At 37.3% G+C, this 22,755-nt stretch overlaps 1 protein-coding gene across 1 annotated transcript in view; it reads left to right on the top strand.

Moving 5' to 3' along the window:
- METTL16 (methyltransferase 16, N6-methyladenosine) overlaps window positions 1-22,755 on the top strand; it is a 55,063-nt gene that overhangs the window by 4,490 nt on the left and 27,818 nt on the right. The window contains exon 3 of the mRNA XM_044672977.1: window positions 20,910-21,109. Coding sequence (XP_044528912.1) covers window positions 20,910-21,109 — 200 coding nt within the window. The remainder of the gene's footprint in view (window positions 1-20,909; window positions 21,110-22,755) is intronic.

Here is a 22,755-nt window from a genome sequence, read left to right as displayed (position 1 = left end):
CTGAGACAAGATTTGAACCCAGGACCTCCTGTCTCTTCCTGAGCCATCTAGCTGCCCCTCTTTAGGAACATTATTTACAATTCGATTTCAGCTTTAAAGGTGGCTGCATATTGAGCTGTTCAGAAAAATACAGATAATCCCTTCCTTCTCTCTTTGATGTAATCCTATACAAAAACAAAACAATGACTTCAGCTGCTTTTTCTTATCTCTTCATGAAATCATCATCCTTTAACATAAATCAAAGACTCTAGAAATAGTTTTGATACCTTTTCCTTTACTTTCTACATTGAGTCAGCTGCCAAGTCTTTCAGATTCTTACTTTATACTCATGTTGTCTCTCCCCTTTCTGTTCTTCTGCTGCATCAAAAGAATGGTGTCCTTTATGCCAGGATTATTTAAATCATCTCCTAATTCATCTATTACATTCTCCTGTCATTTGTCCAATACAACAATTCTAGATTAATTTTCCTACAGCATAGTTTCCTTAACTATTGCGTCCTAGCTTAAGAAAATTTTGATTGACTCTGGAATGGTTACAGAATGAAATTCATTCTGGTATTCAAAAAATCTTCACACCTTAGTCTTTTTATTTTTTTATTTAAAACTTTTTTTAAGTTTTATTTTTTTATTGTCATGCAAAATTCACTTTCATATTGGTTGTTGTTGTAAGAGCAAACTCATACATTACCAAAATCCCAAAATAAAACCATAAACACACTGGTGTGAAGAATGACTCCAACAGTGTTTTATCTGGAGGTGGATAGCATTCCCTGTCATAAGTCCTTCAGAACTGTCCCAGATCATTGCATTGCTGAGAGTGAGTCTTCCTTTTTAAGTCTTATCTCTACTTGCTATGTCGATCTCCTCTAGAGTCGTGTTATTCAGTGTTCCCTAAACACAACCAGTCCTTTCCCCACACTTAGGTTTGTGTATTTAAATACTTCTCTGTCACAGATGTCAACTGATTCAACCATTCTAGAGAACAATTTGGAACCATGCCCAAAGGGTTATAAAACTACATTTTTTGGGGCATTTTATCTCCATATTATTCTTTTTTTTTTTTTTTTAAACCCTCACCTTTTGCCTTAGAATCAATACTATGTATTGGTTCTAAGACAGAAGAGTGGTAAGGGGTAGGCAGTGGGTATCAAATGACTTGTCCAGGGTCACACAGCTGGGAAGTGTCTGAGGACAGATTTGAACCCAGGACCTCCTGTCTCTAGGCCTGGCTCTATCCACTGAGCCATCCAGCTGCCCCTCCATAGTATTCATTCTTGCAAGTGAACAATCCCATAGAACCCAAACCCCCAAACATATACCCAAATAAATAAGTGATTAATTGTGTTGTTCTGGATCATTGCATTGCTGCTAGTAGCAAAGTCTTATCACATTTAATCGTTACACAGTATAGCCATTACTATGTATAATGTTCTCCTGGTTCTGCTTATTTAACTCTTTATCAATTCATGGAGGTCTTTCCAACTTTTTCTGAAATCATCCTATTCATCATTCCTTATAGCACAATAGTATTATATCACCATCCTATACCACAGTTTATTTTGCCATTCCCCAATAGAGGAATATCCCTTTAGTTTCCAATTCTTTGTCATCACAAAAAGAGCAGCTATAAATATTTTTGTACAAACAGGTCCTTTCTCCTCTGCTCCCCCCTTACCCCCTTTTTTTATCTCTTTGGGATACAGACCTAGTAATGGATATTAATGTGATGGATATTATGATGCCGGTAGTAAAAGTGAGTCACCAGGGGCTTGGGAACCAGTAACTAGATCAGCAGAAGATTTGGGGCTATCAGTGTTGAGCAGCCTCAGCTGTGGTGCCCAGTCAATCTCCACTGCAACTGTAGGCTCCTTTAAGTTGTTGAATGAGCTGCCCCTCCCTGCTGGAGTAACTGCCTTCCTATTGGGTGAGAGCAGAACCCAGCAGGAAGTGGTGCTCAACTTCCTGGTTACAATGGAGGCTTTGGTTTGACTCCCCTGTAAACTCAACTAATTGATATTCTCTCCTCAGTCCCTTAGCCTAGGTGTTGATATAAGAATTACAGGAACTCACAGAATTAGGCTAAGGGATTTATTTTAAAACTGGGAAGAGAAAACTGAAATAAGAGTGTTTGAGTCTTGAGAAGCTGTCAGCTAGGGGCAACTGGCAAATGCTCCCAATGGACCTAGAAGGTAAGGTCAGGCTGAGGGAACCAGCCCTCAGCCAGAGATAATCTGATACTGCCCTGATGTTGTTTGATCCACCAGCTAAACAGGTGTAGTTGTTAAGTTGGTTTAGGGGTGTCCCTATCCTAGGCTACTATAAGCTAAAACCTGCCCAAGTTCCATGTCCCTTCAACCTCCCAGGGTCCCCAAGGGGAAGTCAGGGGTACCTGGATGTCTGGGGGAGGTCAAGGAAATCAGAACCCCAAGGTTGGGTTTGCAGGGGCTTAAATAGTCACAGAGCAACTGTCAGCTGGCATGTGGGTGGCACCTGCCAGGCCAGAGTTCCATTCTACTAACTGACAGGATTGCCCAGGGTAATATTGCAAATGTAAGAAATCCTGTATTACAAGACCTAGTAATGGTATTTCTGGATCAAAAGGTATGCATTCTTTTATAGCCCGTTTTGCATAGTTCCAAATTGCTGTCTGGAATGGTTGGATCAGTTCACAACTCCACCAGCAATGTCCCAGTTTTGCCACATTCCCTCCAACATTTATCATTTTCCTTTACTGTCATATTGGCTAATCTGATAGGCATGAGGTACCTCATAGTTGTTTTAATTTGAGTATCCCTAATGAAGAGAAATTTAGAACAATTTTCTTATGATTCTTAATAGCTTTGATTTTTAAAATCTGAATACTGCCTATTCATATCCTTTGACCATTGATCAATTGGGGAATAATTTGGATTCTTATAAATTTGGCTTAGTTTTTTGTATATTTGAGAAATGAGACCTTTATCAGAGAAATTTGTTATTAAAATGTTTTCCCAGTCATTTTCCTTCTAATCTTGGTTGCATTGGTTTTGTTTGTATAAAACCTTTTTAATTTGATATAATCAATATTATTAATTTTATATCTTGTAATATTCTCTATCTCTTGTAAAAAACTACATATTTTTTTGACCCAGCAATACCTCTATTAAGTCTATACCCCCCAAAGAGTTCAAAGAAAAAGGAAAAAGGACTTATTTGTGTAAAAATATTTATAGTAGCACTTTTTGAGGTGGCAAAAAATTGGAAATTGAAGGGATGCTTATCCATTGGGAAATGATTGAACAAGTTGTGATCTGTAATTGTGATGGAATACTATATTGTGCTATAAGAAATAATGAGCAGGATTATTTCAGAAAAACCTGAGAATTCTTAAATAACTGATGTAAAGTGAAGTGAGCAGAAACAGGATAACATTGTATGAAGTAACAGCAATATTGTATGATGATCAATTGTGAATGCTTCAGTTATTCTTAGCAATACAGTGATCCAAGCCAGTTTCAAAGGACTTATGATGAAAAATGCCGTCTACTTCCAGAGGAAGAACTGATGAAGTCTGAATGCAGATTGAAGTGCACTGTTTTTACTTTATTTTCTTTGTGGGTTTTTTTATATGTATTCTTCCACAATGTGACCAGAATGGGAATATGTTTTGCATGATATCACATCTATAAGCTATATGTTATATTATAAGAGGTCTCTAACTCTATTTGATGGATATGAAGATGATATACAGAGAGATGATAGGATGACACTTCTCCTTTATAACAGTTGCCCAGGCAGGATCCTTTAGGTCAAAAGTGTTTAATCCCTTCAGGACCCACCTGGGGTTAATTGATATCAATTATTGGGCTCTTCGGCTGAGGTAATGTTGGTAATCTGACTGCGTTGACTCCCTTCCCAAAATAAGCTTTGGAAACCAATTCAGGAAGGTACTTTAAACTTTAAATATATTTGGTAATAATGATAATGGTAAGGGATTGAGGTATTAGGAGACACTACTTTAAATAGATACTAATGAATCTCTAACTGCAGGCAAATGAAGGAATCAAGATGATAGCTTCTCTCTGGTACAACCTGGCCAGGGCTAAACCAGAGTAGGCAATCTGCTGTGAAATCTTCAGTTTCTTCCTCTGTAGATCTTAAACCTTAACAGTTGAGATACCACCCTTTCCACCCTCATCTTCGTCTCCTGCCCACTTTGCGGATCCTTCCCGGGCCCTGGGAAGCCTAGATAGCTAAGATGATGAAACTCCTAATATCTAGGGGCAGTAGACACAGAGATGGTGGTCAAGTACAGATTGATAAAGGTACAGGAAACACAGGAGGAGCTTGCAGGGTAGTGTTTGCAAGTCTCTATCTCCAAAGACCAGGATCCACACCAATCTCTAGCCTCAGGGACAGGTAAAAGACCCCAGAACCTCTCTCAGGGTTCTCAACTGCACTCTCCCGAGGCCCGCATGCCTCTCTGGGAACATTCTATCCAACTGACTTTATCTGTCAATCAAAAGTGAACTTCAAGCTCCCAGAGATTCAATATAACATATATCAAATTGTTTCCTGTCTGAGGGAGGGGGAGAGAGAGAATTTGGAACTTAAAATTGTTTGTTCATGTAATTGAGGAAAAAATAAAATATTAAAAGGTTAAAAAAAAATCTCTCGGGGCAGCTGGGTAGCTCAGTGGATTGAGAGCCAGGCCTAGAGACGGGAGGTCCTAGGTTCAAATCCTGCCTCAGACACTTCCCAGCTGTGTGACCCTGGGCAAGTCACTTGACCCCCATTGCCTACCCTTACCACTCTTCCACCTATCAGTCAATACGCAGAAGTTAAGGGTTTAAAATACAAAAAAAAAAAAAAAAAAAAAAAAAAAAAAAAATCTCTCCACTACCATCTCTGCCTTTTGAAAGCCTCTCTTCTTGAAGGACCCACCTCAACTGATACTTTTTTGATGAAGCCTCTTTTGAATCCTTCTGCTCCTAAAAATGGTTGTGATTGCTTCTTCTCCTCCATAGAACTTTCTTTGTACGTCTCTCAAGACACATTCTACTCTTCCTCATCTGTACTCATCTGATTTTACTACTAGATTGTAGGCTTCTTAAGGGAAGATCCCTATTTCTTAGTTGTTGTTCTATCCTGTAATGCTCAGCCCAGGGGTTTGCATATGGTAGGTGTAGAAAATATTACTTGAATCTATTGGAGATTCTTTTTTTTTTTTTTAAAACCCTTAACTTCTGTGTATTGGCTTATAGGTAGAAGAGTGGTAAGGGTGGGCAATGGGAGTCAAGTGACTTGCCCAGGGTCACACAGCTGGGAAGTGTCTGAGGCCAGATTTGAACCTAGGACCTCCTGTCTCTAGGCCTGGTTCTCAAACCACTGAGCTACCCAGCTGCCCCCTGGAGATTCTTTTTAAATCTTCATGTTATTTGAATGAATAGCAAACCATCACACAGAAACTTAATAGTATCGAAGTTTCAGATGTAACTTTATAAAATGAATTTTGTTTTCTTTTTTGAGAGATCTTATTATTTTATTTCTTTAAATAAGCTACAAGCATTCCCTAGCACTGTTCTGTGGTGTGTGCCAACTGACCATCTCAAATGACCTGTACAAATATAGGAAACTTTTTGTGCATCTGGAGAGAGATAGAAAACTTTCAGATTAGTGCAAGAAGAGGAACAAGAATGCTTGGAGAAATGATCACCCTGTGGAACACAAGGGCCAGTAAAGATAACCATTCTGGATAGGAGGGGCTAAAGTGATTGATTAGACTAGATCTTTTTATTATTTACTAGATCAGTCTTTATTAGGCAGGAAGACTAGAAGTAAGCATAAAGGATCTTTAGGCTTTTTAGTTGCTGGAATTTCCCCCTATAGCCTTTCTAAATACATCTTGCAACTTTTGGAGTTAAACAATCTTTTTTTTTTAAACCTTTACCTTTGTAAGAATTTAAGTTTAGGTTTTTATGCTAATATGAAAGTTCTAAAGTAATATTATGGTCACCAGTATAAAAATATTACAGTTTAAGTCAAAATGACTTTTAGCAGCTTTATTTACTAAAAGGTGAAAAGAGTAAAAGTGGAAAAATGTAGATAAAGAGACAGATTCTAATAAGCCTACCAGCCCTTCTCCTAAAAAGCCAGACTCAGCCCCAGCAAGGCTTTCCCAAGACTCTGTCTCCATGTGGATTTCCCCGTAGTCCTCAGCCAGAAGTCTTGGTGGTGTCTTCAGCCAGAGTTCCACCACCTCAGCCTCCTCCAAAGCCAAGGCTGGTATCTGCCTCTCCAGAACCGATCTCTCCAGAAGCTAGGAAAGGAAAGCCATCTACTCACCCAGCAAGCCAACACAGGGTCCAGGGGAAAAGTCTCCTCCTCCAATCTGGCTCACTGACCCAGAGAGAGTGACTGAATCCTTGAGCTGACCTTTTTAAAGCAGTTTTCTCAATGTCACTTCCTGTTGGTCCCCCACTTTATGGGTCTTTGAATTTGCCTAGCAGTGCCTAAGGGAGGGGCAGTGACCTTTGGAGGTGTAAGTGACTTGTGAACTCTCTTACTTAGTGTCAAGTAGGAGTACTTTAAATTCTTGATTTGATTAGCTAAAAATAAGCTAGGGAAGAGTTAATCCTATCTTCATACCTTCCATTTTAGAATTAATACTAAGTATTGGTTCCAAGGCAGAAGAATGGTAAGGACTAGTAGGCAGTGGAGGTTAAGTGACTTGCCCAGGGTCATCCAGCTAGGAAGTATCAGAAAGAATTCAGTAATATAGTGAATTAAACATAAACTTGGACAAATAAAAAGATCTAAATTCAGTTACAGAATTGATAACAAGATATAACAAGAATCCTTTAAAATCATAGGCCTGTCAGTGGGGTGCTGAAATGTTGCAAATCCAGGTCAACCCTACCCTGTCACAAAGAAAAAAAAAATATGCTGGATTCTTCAAACATAAACATTTGTGAAGTACCTATGTGCACAATTCTGTGCTAGTGATGCTGCAGAATTTGGAGGGGTGCATGAATTCATGGAGTAGGCATTCTTTTCACAGATATGGATAGTGTCCCATTGGGTCTGTGGGAGTCTCATCCCCATTCTCCCATAAATCCCCTGTAGGGGAATTCCCCACGGTGTTGGAGGCCTTTCCCCAGACTGTTTCCTTCAGATATCTGCCTACTGTTAACAGTCAGTCTCACCACATGCCCAGTCTGCCTCTTTTCCTGTTGATTATTTCTTGAATTGCGTCTTTTCCTTTACACCATTCAGATCATTTCAAGTAATTGGTTGCAGCCTAATATAAACTGCAACCTAAAGTAGGGGCAGCTGGGTTAGCTCAGTGGATTGAGAGCCAGGCCTAGAGACAAAAGGTCCTAGGTTCAAATCCGGCCTCAGACACTTCCCAGCTGGGTGACCCTGAGCGACCCATTGCCTACTGGTTGTGGCCCTATGCTCCTAGAATGGAGTCCCAGGATAAAAAAAAAATGCCTAGCATATCGGATAGCTTTCTATTGCTATTTGGGCTACCTTCAGGTTTAGTTATTTGGAGACTGTGGCATCTTTGTTAGTGTGGCTTTATAGTACCACTGAAATAATATTCTATTAAAAGGCAGGTTTTTGTGGCAAAGAGCAGTGTGGGATCCATGTCCGTGCTGCACAGTTTTCTAAATATAATATGACAGAGCAAAAGGTGCAGAACCAGGAGAACATTGTATCCAAAGATGGATACATTGTAGCACAATCTAATGTAACTGACTTCGCTACCAGCAGCAATGCAATGACCCAGGACAATCCAGAGGAACTTAGGAGAAAGAACGCTATCCACATCCTGAGAAAGAACTGTGGGAGCAGAAAAGCAGAAGAAAAACATGATTGATCATATGGTTTGATGGGGATATGATTGGAGGTTTGGCATTAAAAGATTGCTCTACTGCAAATATTAATAAGTAAATGTTAAAAATAACTGCATGGGGCAGCTGGGTAGCTCAGTGGAGTGAGAGCCAGGCCTAGAGACGGGAGGTCCTAGGTTCAAATCTGACCTCAGACACTTCCCAGCTGTGTGACCCTGGGCAAGTCACTTGACCCCCATTGCCCACCCTTACCACTCTTCCACCTATAAGTCAATGCACCGAAGTACAAGGGTTTAAAAAAAAAAATAACTGCATGATTAGATAATTAAAGCTGTTTTTTATGTTAAAAAAATAAATGTAATTCTTGAGATGGCATGAATCACCGAGGACTGATCTTGGGTCAAGTTATCAAGGAGAGAACACGGGTCCCCTGGATCTGTAAATGTGGCCATACACACTGTCTTAGATACCAGACTCATCTTCAGAACCTACCACTTTGGCTGACCACACCTCTCAGTTTAAAGCCAGCAGGTTATTAGACTTTCGAGCCTTATACGCACTCATTGCATTAGGATCCTGAGGCCATAGAGCAGGGGTTGGTAACCTTTTTGGCCGTGATAGCCATAAACGCCACATTTTTAAAAATGTAATTTCGTGAGAGCCGTACAGTGCTCACAGTGCACTCCTGTAACAGCGCCTGAAAAAAAATGGACTTTATGGCTCCTGCAGAAAGAGCCATACGTTGCCGACCCCTGCTATATAGACCATCCCTTGTGACCTTTCACCTCAGCTGTGAGCCTGAGTCTTCTCACAGTAAACATTTTCCAAGTTTCTCAGAATCAACAATTAAAGGGAAAAAACAGGTACTTAACTGTCATTTCACAGGAAGACAAAACGGTGGAATCAATAGCTTTAATTCTTGCCATAGGTTATAGCTCAACAGTAAAGGGAGTTAATTCAAGGGTTCCCCTAGCCCCCAGGAGTTCCCCTAGCAGATTTTATGGCCCAGAAAGTTTTTCCTCTTATTGAGCTTAAACCCTCTTTAGGACATTAAACCCATTCTCTGTGGTCCTGTACTTTAGCTGCTTAATCATTTCCCATTCTCTGCATTGCTGGAATGTTCATTTCAAAGTTTATTTCAGTAAACATTGATCAAATGTTGGATATATATTGGACCCCCTGTTAAGAGTTGGGATTGCAGTGAAAAAAACTAGAAAACAGGCCTTACTCTCAAAGATGTTTACATTCTTTCATCCCACTTTGTCAGAACATTTCCCTTTCATTAGTTTATTTCTTATATGAGAAATAAACATTTCAAGGTAGCTTCAGCAAATAAAAGCAAAATAAATTTTTTTTAGGCAACCCGTTAGTCCTATTGAAGAGGCGATAACTTCATTTTTTTGAGAAGATGGGAAAGTCAGGAGGAAGGGGGTCTTTTCTTTCTCTTCTAAAGGAGGCACAATAAGCTGAGTGGGAGGGGGTAGTAGAAGCCTGAAAGCTCTTCATTTGAGTGTGCGTGCATGTGCGTGTGCATGTGTTTTCATGCTCCCTTGAACACATTTATAGAGATATGTAAAGTGCTTTGTTACAGTTATGTCTGACTGTAGTAATTAGATGTTTGAGTCAGTGTCCTTGCTGACAGTCACTCAGGAAGGGCTGGCTCTTTGTGGGGGCATCTGCCATCCATGTAACTTCTGCCATCTGTGGGAAAGATAGGAGAGTACATAGTGATTTCCAGGAGACTACTGACTTGGCCCCTAAAGCTTTTTTTAGACCTCCATGGGTGTCATTCCCCGCCCCCCCCCCCCCCAGTATTATTCATTTTTGTAATAGAGTAATCTTTTAAAACCAAAACCCAAAATCTGCATTTCTGCTCCCACAGTTCTTTCTCTAGATGTGGATAGCCTTCTTTCTCACAAGTCCCTCAGGATTGTCCTGGTTCATTGCATTGCTTTTAGTAGAGAAGTCCATTACATTTGATCATCCCATGATGTTTTAGTTACTGTGTATAATGTTCTGGTTTTGCTTATTCCACTCCATGTCAGTTATGGAGGTCTTTCCAGTTCTTATAGAAATCAAGCAATTCATTCCTTATAGCACAGTAGTATTACATCACCATCGTATACCACAATTTGTTCATCCATTCCCCAATCAAGGAGCATCTCCTTATTTTCCAAATTTTTGACACCACAAAAAGCATAGTGATAAATATTTTTGTACAAACAGGAACCCTCCAAGAAATTTTTAATGCAGTTTGACAGCTGCCATTTTTAGTTCCTTAGTGATCATCCCATAAACTGAAGTCCGTGCTTGGGAGGTCTGAGAGGCTACAGAGGCCTTGGCTTATGATGTAGGTTGCTGTTTGTACAATATTATTATAGTGATTGTCATATCTTCCTTGGGTAATAGAAATGCAAACTACCCAGAGGCATCTCCTTACTGCTAATATTGGATGTATTTACTAAAGCAAATCCTTTAAAAATTTTAATGAAATCTTGTGTATTTATTTCATCCAAACTTCTCTCTCTATCCTTTCCCTTCCCTTCTCTAATTACACCATCTCATATGACAAAAAACTTTTTTAAATAAAAAAAGGGGGAAAAATCAGCAAATTCAATATGTTGAAAAAAATCTGAATATATACAGTATTCCGTACCTGTCAACCTGAAGACAAATCCTTTGCAAATCAGACTTTGCAAAGGAATGGGATGGGAGTGTTTTCTCATATTTCTACTTTGGAGCATGTGAAGCAAGTCCTTCTTTTTAAAGAAATCCTAATATATAGGAGATTCTGTTGACAATAAGTTACTTTGTGACAAATACACAGTAGAGACTGATTTCATCTAATTTTAGTTCATTTGCCTTTCTGTTATTTAAATATATGACCAAAATTGTCTTCAAACCCAAAAGTGACTGATCCCTGTAATTTTAATAGCCAGGCTTAGTTCCCCCTCTTCCCCTCCAAATTAAGAAGATGTTTTCATTGCAGAGATGGGGAACTACAGGGGTGGGAGGTTGTTAGACATGGGCATGGTTTTGCAGAGTATAGAAGGATGTGTTTGTTTTGTTATTGAGTGTACTATAATAAACCTCATCAATACAAATAAAATCCAAGTTCTACATTTAAGTAGTTGGGATAATTGGGGGCTTCAGTCACTAAAACCCTCAGTCTTCTACTTGTGCTTTTAGGTAGCTGGAATTTTCCCAAAGAAAGGATGTTAGCTGTTACATTGACATCTTTGTTTTTTTTGGAAGGAGAAAATGATGTCCATTTTGGAACTGAAGCCCAGGATTGGTTCTGTGTTTATTTTCATGTACCTATCTTCAGTTATTGGACCAATTGTGAGAGACCAGACTTAGTGGTTAGCGCCAGCCCCTGTTAAGTGCTTTGTGCTTGATTGTTTTTAGAGTTGATTTCCTTGCTAATAAATAGTTTGCAGTGTTGCCAAACAATCCAGGATGAATGTATCTCTCTAGGCTTTCCTTGAATGGTAAGAATGAGCTCAGTATAAACAGTGTCTTGGAGTTGAAGAACTAGGGAAGCCCTAATCATGTTGATGTTAGTGTCACCCCACATGCCTCATAAACAAAGTAATTAATGTTTTAAGTGCTGCAGGGTTATCTTCAGATGACTGCTGCCAGTCTTGGAAGGAAGTACTGCCAGGCTTCATTCATGTCAGTAGAATCTGGCTGGCTGCTTCCATGGAAACCATGGAAGGCCAGCTGACCTGTACTAGCATTTCTAGACAGGTTTTCTGGGATGGTCTATTTGTTCTTCCCAGCTCCCTTTTCTCTTGAGTACAGCTATTCTTGAACTGTAGGGCCAGCTGCACTGAGCTTGACTAAAGAAAGACCTTTGAATTATCTGAATGATTTTTATTTCAAGGAACTGGGCTACAGTGGACTGGAGTAGTTAAGTGGGTATGGGGGAGAGGGGAAGGAGGACTTAAATGTGGCCCTTAATTACTAGCTTAAAGATAAACTGGTCCTGGGAGCAGCTGGGTGACTCAGTGGATTGAGAGCCAGGCCTACACATGGGAGGTCCTGGCTTCAAATTTGTCTTCAGACACTTCACAGCTACATGACTCTGGACAAGTCACTTAACCCCCCATTGTCTAACCCTTACCACTCTTCTGCCTTGGAACCAATATACAGTATTGCTTCTACGATGGAAGGTAAGGGTTTAAAAAAAAAAAGAAAAGAAAAGAAACTGGTCCACTTTAGTTCATTATTTTCCCCATGGCACATAATGTGTTTCATCTTTAGAAAATACATCTGTCAGAATACTTCACACTTTTAGTCATCTTAGTTCATATTTAATCATTTGTGACCTTGGAGAGCAACTCTTCTGGTGATGAAATGATAGCTGAGTAAAGGAGAAGACTGAGTGCATATCCTATAGACAAAGCTGTCTTTAATAGAATGGTTAAAACAGAAAGTAACATTTTTCTCCTTTCTTTCTCTTGTTGAATTAAAAACTAGTCCAAAGAAATCTAGTCTAATCTGGACTGACTTTTAGTATGGCCAACAGCAGTCCATTTGATTCTTACCTTACCAATTTATGAGGATTTGGGGGTCTTGGAATGTCTTGGTTTAAGAAAACAGTCATTTTAGTGATTGATTATTCTTCATTGTCTTAGAAATTGAAGAATAATTTTACTTTGTTTTCTTATAACATGTCACCCAATCACTTGCTTGATTTGAGCTGAGTGGGTGTTAAGGTATAAAAAAGATAGATATGAGATTTTAAAGTCTTTTTATTTCCCTCAGAGTTGGTTGAGGAGCACCTGCTTTTACCAAGTTCATATTCACCTTTTTCTTTTTGTCTTTATTATAACTTCTTACAAAGCCTCAGTGGATGGGTGGGGGATAAGTATTTGAAAAAATATATTACACTTTTATTTAGACTTTTATATTCTGCTTCTGAAAATATTCCCCAAAGTGTTCCACTTCAGAATTGCTAGTTCCTTGTTAACTTTGAAGTGGGAGGAAGAGAGTTATGAAAGAGGCAAATTTATAGTTTCTTGTATTTTTCCTTAGAAAAAGACCACGTATTAGGCTTTTCCCCCCTATATATGATCAATTAAAATGATGTGAGTTCTTTTGTAGACAATAAAGCATTTTTGAAATTCTATTCCTGATATCTTTAGATCTTGAACAATAATTGATTTATTTGGATTTTAGTAATGAATTGAGGTGCCACTGTGAACCAAATGAAGAACATTCATTTTACTGCCCTTGCATAGATGGTATATTTAGTCAGTTAATCCTACACACCTTTCTTTTCATATATAAAAGACCTACCCCTGAAGCTCTTTGACCATAGAGAGAATGTCATTGGCCCATCTTGTTCAGCTACTCAGCTAATATTTGACTGTATCTTCCTAGTGGAAGGTAATGACTAACACTTTTTTCTCCTGTTTACTCATTTTCCCACAGTCTTATAATCAGATAGTGATAAGGTATCCCTATAGGAACAGTTTTATTTTGGACAGTTTTATAATAGGTCTTATTGATAAGTGGCTTTGGGGTTATATTCTGCCCCTCTCCCCAGCACACCTGTAAATGCACTCTTGGGATCCTTTTAAAGAAAAAAAAAAAGGAAAAATCAATATAACTGATCAGTATCTTGAAAGAGAGAAAATATGTGCAATCCTTGTGGGCCTCTTGCCTTGTAAAGCAGTGGTGTAGATCAGAACACCTTTTTGACTCTTTAAGACATTCTTATTAGGGGCAGCTGGGTGGCTCAGTGGATTGAGAGCCAGGCCTAGAGATAGGAGGTCCTAGGTTCAAATCTGGCCTCAGACACTTCTTGGGCAAGTCACTTAATTCCCATTCCCTAGTCCCTACTGCTCTTCTGCCTTGGACCAATACATAGAGTATTGATTCCAAGATGTAAAATAAGGGTTAAAAAAAATAGAAACTTTTAAACTATATTTTTATTTTAAAGATATTTTTTCCATGGTTACATGATTCATGTTTTCTCTCTCCCCTCTCTCCTCTCCTCTCCCAGAGTTGAAAAGCAATTCCACTGGGCTATACATACATGTATTATTCAATCTATTTCCATATTATTCATTTTTGTAATAGAGTCATCTTCTAAAACCTAAACCTCAAATCATATATCCATATAAACAAGTGATAAGTCATATGTTTTTCTTCTGTGTTTCTACTCCCACAGTTCTTTCTCATAAGTCCCTCGGGATTGTCCTGGATCATTGTATTGCTGTTTGTAGCAAAGTCTAATACATTTGATCATCCCTCAATATTTCAGTTACTCTGTATAGTGTTCTACTGGTTCTGCTCATTTCATTCTGCATCAGTTCATGGAGGCATTTCCAGTTCATATAAAAATCAAGCAGTTTTATCATTCCTTATAGTACAATAGTATTCTATCACCATCATATACCACAATCTGTTCAGCTATTACCTAATTGAGTGACAAACCCTCTTTTTCCCATTGTTAATACCACAAAGAGTGCAGCTATAAATACTTTTGTTCAAATAGATCCTTTCCCATTTTTTTTTTTAACACTTAACTTCCATCTTAGAATCAATACTAGGTATTGGTTCTAAGGCAAAAGAGTGGTAAGGGCTAGGCAATGGATGTCAAGTGATTTGCCCAAGGTCACCCAGCTAAGAAGTGTCTGAGGCCAAATTTGAACCTAGGACCTCCCATCTCTGGGCCTGGCTCTCAATCCACTGAGCTACCCATCTGCCCCTCCAGTTTTTTTTTTTTTTCCCTATCTCCTTGGGATACAAACCTAGTATTGGTATTGTTGGATCAAAGGGCAAGGCAGTCTTTTAACATCCTTTGGGCATAATTCCAAATTGCCTTCCGGAATGATTTTATCAATTCACAATTCTACCAGCAATGCATTAATGTCCCAGTTTTGCCACATCTGTATCAACATTATTTTCCCTTATTGTCATATTGACTAATCCAATAGGTGTGAGGTGACACCTCAGAGTTGTTTTAATTTGCATCTCTCTAATTAGGAGGGATTTAGAACAATTTTTCATATGATTATCGATGGTTTTGATCTCTTCATCTGAAAACTGCCTATTCAAAATCCCTTGCCCATTTGTCAATTGGGGAATGGTTTGATTTCTTATAAATTTGACTTCGTTCCTTATATAGTTAAGAAATTATATCTTTGTCAAGGAATTTTGTTAAAATTTTTTTCCCCAATTTATGGTTTCCCTTCTAATTTTGGTTGCATTGGTTTTGTTTGTACAAAAACTTTATAATTTAATCTAGTCAAAATTATTCATTTTACATCTTGTAATGTTCTCTTTCCCTTGCTAGGTCTTAAATTCTTCCCTTCCCCATAGTTCTGACAGGTATACTAATTCTGTGTTCACCTAATTTACTTATATCACTCTTTATATTTAAGTCATTTATATTTTGAATTTATCTTTGTATAAGGTGTGAGATATTGATCTAAATCTAATTTTTGCCATACTGTTTTCCAATTTTCCCAGGAGTATTTGTCAGATAGTGAGTTCTTAACCCAAAAGCTGGGATCTTTGGGTTTATCCAACCCAGATTGCTGAGGTCATTTACTCCTAGTCTATTCCATTGATCTACCCTTCTATCTCTTAGCAGTACCCAATTTTTTTCCAAGTTACTTTAATTTTTATTTGGAATATTTTCCTATAGTTACATGTTTCATATTCTTTCCCTCTCCCCCAAGCCCCTCTAACCCCCCCTTAGCCGATGCATAATTCCACTGGGTTGTATCATTGATTAAGACCCAATTCCATATTATTGGTAGTTGGACTAGAGTTATCATTTAGTGTCTACATCCCCAATAAATTCCCCATCAGCCCATGTGTTCAAGTAGTTGTTTTTCTTCTTTGTTTCTCCTCCCACAGTTCTTCCTCTGAATGTGGCTAGTTTTTTTTTTTTTCTCATACGTCCCTCAGCCTTGCTCTGGATCCTTGCATTGGTGCTAGTAGAGAATTCCTTTGTGATTGTATCACAGTATCAGTCTCTGTGTATATTGTTCTCCTGGTTCTGCTCCTTTCACTCTGCATCAATTCCTGGAGGTCGTTCCAGTTCACATGGAATTCCTCCAGTTCGTTATTCCTTTCAGCACAGTAGTATTCCATCCCCAACAGATACTACAATTTGTTCAGCCATTCCCCAAACGAAGGACATCCCCTCATTTTCCAATTTTTCGCCACCACAGAGCACAGCTATAAATATTTTTGTACAAGTCTTTTTCTCTGTTGTCTCTTTGGGGTATAAACCAAGCAGTGCTATGGCTGGATCAAAAGGCAGATAGTCTTTTAAAGCCCTTTGGGCATAGTTCCAAATTGCCATCCAGAACGTTTAGATCAATTCACCACTCCACCAGCAATGCATTAATGTCCCAATTTTGCCACCTCCCCTCCAACATTCATTATTCTCCCCTGCTGTCATTTTAGCCAATCTGCTAGGTGTGAGGTGATACCTCAGAGTTGTTTTGATTTGGATTTCTCTAATTATTAGAGATTTAGAACACTTTTCCTTATGTTTATTGATAGTTTTGATTTCTTTATCTGAGAATTGCCTATTCATGTCACTTGCCCATTTATTGATTGGGAGATGGCTTGATTTTTTTGTACAATTGATTTAGCTCCTTGTATATTTGAGTAATTAGACCTTTGTCTGAGTTTTTTGTTATGATGATTTTTTCCCAATTTGTTGCTTCCCTTCTAATTTTGATAGCATTGGTTTTGTCTGTACAAAACCTTTTTAGTTTAATGTAGTCAAAATTATTTATTTTACATTTTGTAATTTTTTCTAGCTCTTGCTTGTTTTAAAATCTTTCCTTTCCCAGAGATTTGACAGGCCTATTATTCTGTGCTCACCTAATTTGCTTATAGTTTTCCTTCTTTATATTCAAGTCATTCACCCATTCTGAGTTTATCTTGGTATAGGGTGTGAGATGTTGATTTAGATCCAATCTCTCCCATATTGTTTTCCAATTTTCCCAGCAGTTTTTGTCAAATAGTAGGTTTTTGTTTCAAAAGCTGGGTTCTTTGGGTTTATCATAGACTGTCTTGCTGAGGGCGCTTACCCTAGTCTATTCCACTGATCCTCCCTTCTGTCTCTAAGCCATGTTGTTTTGATGACTACTGCTTTATAGTACAGTTTTAAGATCTGGTACTGGTAGGCCCCCTTCCTTCAGTACCCTATTTTTTGATGATCATTGCTTTTTATTACAGTTTAAGATCTGGTATTGCTAAGTCAACATCCTTCATATTTTTTTCATTAGTTCCGTTGATATTTTTGATCTTTTGTTTTTCCAGATGAACTTTGTTACTATTTTTTCTAATCCTATAAATAAGTTTTTTGGTAGTTTTATATAGGTATGGTACTGAGTAAGTAAATTAATTTAGGTAGGATTGTCATTTGTATTATATTAGCTCATCCTACCTATGATCAATTAGTGTTTTTCTATGTTTAGATTGAGATTTAATTTTGTGAAGAGTGTTTTGTAGTTGTTTATATATAATTTATGTATTTGTCTTGGCAGTTTCTCAAATATTTTATATTGTCTGTAGTGATTTTAAATGGAGTTTCTCTTTCTAACTCTTGCTACTGAGTTTTGTTGGAGATATATAGAAGTGCTGATGATTTATGTGGGTTTATTTTGTATCCTGCAACTTTGCTAAAGTTATTAATTATTTTCACTAGCTTTTTAGTTGATTTTCTAGGATTCTCTAAGTATACCATCATATTATCGCAAAGAATAATAATTTAATTTCCTCATTGCCTACTTTAATCCCTTCTATTTCTTTTTCTTCTCTAATTACAACCACTAGCATTTCCAGCACAATATTAAATAATAGTGGTGATAATGGGTATCCCTGCTTCACTTCTGATCATATTAGGAAGGCTTCTAACTTATCCCCATTGCAAATGATACTTGCTGATGGTTTTAAATAAATACTATTTATTGTTTTGAGGAAAGGCCCTTCTGTTCCTATACTTTCTAATGTTTTCAGTAGGAATGGGTGTTGTATTTTGTCAAAGGCTTTTGCTGCATCTATTGAGATAATTATGCGATTTCTGTTAGCTTGATTATTGATGTGGTCAATTATTCCGGATGGTTTTTCTAATAATAAACCAGCCTTGCATTCCTGGTATAAATCCCACCTGGTCATAGTGAATAATCCTTGTGACAATTTGGCTGTAATCTCTTTGCTATTATAAGATATTATTCTTTGTAATTTTACAACTTAAAAAATTTTTTTTATGTTTCTTTGTGTTTACATGGTTAACGTTCCATTGTATCTTTTGTTTTTTTGTCTTGATTAGTTTTACTCTGGTGCTTCTCTGTATTCACCACATTCATTATTTCTTATAGGACATTCAGATTCCTTCACTTTTGCACCACATTTTTTTTAGCCCATCCTTATTCAATGTTTTTTGCTCTCACCAAAAGTGCTGCTATAAATGTTCTGAGGACTTTATTGGTGATCTTCTTGGAGTATTAGCCTAGTAATGGAATCTATGAGTTAAGAGTATGGATAATTTTGTAATTTTATTTGCATAATTCCAATTGATTTTGCTGATTTACAGCTCTACCAACAATACATCAATGGGCATGTCTTCCCACAAATCCTCCAAAGTTGATTGTTCTTATTTTTGCCAGTTTGCAGAGTGTGAGATGTAAGGCTTCAGGGTTATCTAGATATGCATTTCTCTCACTACTAGTGATTTGGAGCATTCTTCTTTTATGTTGTTGTTAGTAGTTTGAGAACTATTTGTTTATACTTTTTGACCACTGGTCTCTTGGCACCACTAGTATCTTAACAATAATTGCTTTCTTTAATAATTCCTTAGAAGCAAAGCCAGGACCTCTTCTGGCCTTTTTTTTTTTTTTTTTAAGGGCCTAATAGCTATTTATGTAGTATCTTTGAAAACTTTTCATTACCACTTTTGTACTTCTTCCTCTTCCTCTTCCTCCTGTTCAGTGTTAGTTGTTTCAAAACTATTACTCTGGAAATGTAATTTACTTTAATACCTCAAAAGGTGTTTCAAAATTTATTTTCACAATGTGTATTTAAGGATCACGCAGAGTTATAGCCTTGTTCACTTACCTCTCTTTTCAAATGTACTAATATATAATCATCACTCAAGCTACTTTAAAATTCCTACTATGTGGAGAATGGACACTGGAGAAGATATGAAGACATAGTGTGCTAGCTTCTGGGGAGCTTCCAGGCGGGTAATCACAATGCACAGTGTTATATGATCAGTATGTGAGATCTTAAAGTGTTTTGTGGGGAATCACATTTACTGGGGAGGGGTTGTTGCAGATAAATGAAAGTTTGGTGAAGGAGATCCAGTTGTTAGGCTTTAAAATTTTGGAAAATATTTTACTTATTGGTATAAACTAAGGTGGGGGGGAGGCAGGAGAGAATAGGGCAGGTTTGGGGAAATTTTGGTTAAAAATGATCTTTGACTATAACATTCCCATGTATCATATGCATAGTTATTGTTCAATCATATCTGACTTTGTGACCCTGTGAACTTTTGTTATGGAATTTTCTTGGCAAAGATACTGAAGTGGTTCATCATTTCCCTCTGCAGTGTGTCACATATTTTACAGATGAGGAACTGAGGCAAATAGGGGTAAAGTGATAGTGCCCAGGGTCACACAACTAGTAAGTGTCAGAGGCTGGATTTAAACTAAGGTCTCCTTGACTCCAAGCCTGGTGTTCTATCTGTTGGAATACCAACCTGCCCCTGTTTATGCATAGTAGAGTTGCTTTTTAAGATGCCATCAGATATCAGGAAAGTGAAAGATAAGACATTAATGAAATAATCCTTGAATGTTGTTGTTGTTTTTAATTAATTACCATTTTTGTTTATTTTCTTCCTGTCCATTTTTAATGAATTCTCCATTTCTGGGTCATTGTTCTTTTTTTAAAAATATGTATACATCAGTGAAATTAACATACATGTTTATATACATATTTTATGTGAAACTATTATTTTGAAATTAAGGTATCCTACAATATTGAAAGAACCTTAGTGATCATCTGTTTTAACACTCTAATTTTAATGAGAAGGAAACCAAGATTTCAGCAAATTAAAGAGACTTGCTTAAGATAAAGATTACCAATTAATAGAAACTAAATGATGCAATGGATAGAGTCAGAAAGACTTGAATTCAAATGTGACCTCAGACAGTTTTTTAGCTGTGTCTGTCTGTCATGTAATAGGCATTTAAAAAAAATCTTTCCCTCCCTTTCTTCATTTTTTATCTCCTTCCATCCCAAGATTAGAGCCCAGATCTCCTAACTCCCAGACCAAAACTTTCTTGCTATGGGTACTTGAATGGGGAAGAGGAGTTTACATCTGTGACAGAATCTTGGTAGCCTTGAGGTTCTATGGTCTCTGTTGACTATGCCTCCAATGCTGCCCAAACATCTTGGGAAGTGAAGAAGAGTTTGAACAATGCTACACTGATCCCTTTAGGCCTGGCTGTTCATATTCCTTTGCCAGAATTCATCTTGGAAAGCAGCTTCAAAAAATACTTCCCTTTTCCTTTGTTGTTTATAACTTTTGAGAAAATTATAATGAAGCATAAAAAAATATTTATAATGTTCCCCCCACAATTTCTGATTTATAAACAGTTCACAAATAACTGAATACATTAACTTCTATTTTATTTTTTAAAGTTTTCCTCTGTAGTAGATATTTTGTAATGATTTTGACAGGTAACATGTTTAATCCTGCTATATGTTGGAGAAACAATTTTTGTCCTTTCCTAAAACCATATTTTAGACTTGTATCACAGGTAACTTTCAAGGAAAACTAGTATCATCTGGGGAAAGTTTATGACACCTTGATATAGGGGAAAAAAGTAATTTCAAATTTTCATTTTGGGAGAGTAGAGATTGGTGATTTCTGATTAGGAACCTTCAAAATTTATCAGAATGCTGAGATTTGTGTGGTATGATTTAGACTGACATCTTTAAGGAAAATTCCAAGGGCTTTGGTGATAAGTAGCTCTTGTGATGAACATGACTAAATTCCATAATTTTCTACTTCTCTCCCCCTCCCCCCAGTCTTAACTTCAAGGACCCTGAAGCTGTCAGAGCTTTGACTTGTACTCTCTTAAAAGAAGACTTTGGACTTTCCATTGATATCCCATTGGAAAGGCTCATTCCTACAGTTCCACTTCGACTCAACTATATCCACTGGGTGGAAGATCTGATTGGCCCTTGGGATCCAGCCAGGAGTGCCCTCCGCCGTGGGATTGACATTGGTATCTCCTCTTCATTTCTTGCTTGGAAGTTTCATGTGGTGTTTCTTTACCAGTGTCTTGTTAAAATAAATTGACCGTTGAGATCTCTTTTCTATTGGTGACAGTTGGGCTTTTTTTAGCATTGACTTCACTTAGGCAGCCACAGGAGGTTCTAGAACAAAAGCCTTGAGAATAAGGATGAGAAACTTGGTGGCTTCTCAACTTGATCATTTTCCTTATTGGTTTGAACATTTATTTTCTTTTACCAAGTTCTTGAGATTTGGATTCACTGAAAGAAGTTCATTTGGAATTTTAGCCAAATGTGCATTTACTAAAATATCATTTGGGCCTGTGAAGTTAGCTGTTCTGGACTCTTTGGATGATCATTTGTAGGAATGTTTAAACTGAAGTAAAAGGAATAGAATTAGCATACACAAAATGGGCTCTGCTTAATTGCTGTTTATAAGCATTTACATTTCAGAAGACCTTCTGGTGTGATTAGTTTCAGAAGGAAGTAGTAAAGGGAGATAGAGATACAGTAAATGTATTCTCCATTTCCAGCTCATTCCTTTTTCTCCTTTAACTTGTTCTGGTTCTTTGTAGAAAGCTTGACTAAAGAACTTTAAAATTTTATTTTCAAACACAGAATTGTGATTGGAATATCAGCCTCTGAAGAACAAGTGGTTCTGATCTTTCTGATTTTGAAATAGGAATACATTAAGCCAAATGGATGTCACATTCTTAGGAGGCTAACTTCCTAAATTTGTAGTAAATTTGAATATCTCGGTGCTTCTGGTTTGATCCTAATTATATCTCAGACCTTCTAAGGGTATCAAGAGGGAATGTGTGAAGGATGTGTTTTTTAGCTCTTTCGTTAGGGGGTGTGGGGGAGGTGGGGCAATATAAAAGAAAGGCCACTTCACTGGAATCAGATTTTGTCTAATTAGGGTCCTGTAACTTCTAAGGAAAAAGTGAATATAATTATTAAGAGAAGAAATATTAGGCTTGAAGCATTTGTTATACTTTGCTCTCTTCTCATTGATCAGATTGCTTTAATATCAAATAACTTGCTATTTATCACTTCTTCCCTTTCTTTTCCCCTTTGTTGCTCCCATTTAACTCCTGCCATAATTCATTTCAAATTTCTGGGAAGGATTAGAATATAAATCTCTTAATATTAGGATTCATGGTATTTAATATTATGTTTATCTTTGCACAATAGTAAATACTTAAAACAAACAAATAAATAGTATTTACTGTTGCAGAAACTCCCATATTTGTTTTTTTAATGGATGGAAGAAATTACTAAAATGATGCCATTTTTGGCCCTTAAGGCCATTTTTATAATGTATTGCTTAGCCTTTTGATTTTTTTCTTTACGAGAACTAAAGTACAGAAGAGGGGGTACATTATACCTCATAGTTACTTTGAATGGATTGGAATTAGTGACTGCTAGTAACCTAGACAGTTGATAAATTTGGCTTCAGTTGATCTTAACTTTTCCCATTCTAAATGATTTTAGATTTTTTTTGGAGATTGAAATTTATGTTCATCTTGTTTGTGGTATTTGACCATTGTGGTATTTTAGCAAATACTGTATCATTGATTTCCTTTATGGAAACAAGGTAATATGTGAAAGCATAGCCCTTTTCCAAATCAAGTTAATT

The sequence above is a fragment of the Gracilinanus agilis genome, chromosome 4 (genome assembly GCF_016433145.1).
Source record: "Gracilinanus agilis isolate LMUSP501 chromosome 4, AgileGrace, whole genome shotgun sequence".
Taxonomy (NCBI): domain Eukaryota; kingdom Metazoa; phylum Chordata; class Mammalia; order Didelphimorphia; family Didelphidae; genus Gracilinanus; species Gracilinanus agilis.
Note: the sequence above shows the minus strand (reverse complement) of the source record. Positions and strands in the feature narration are given on the sequence as shown.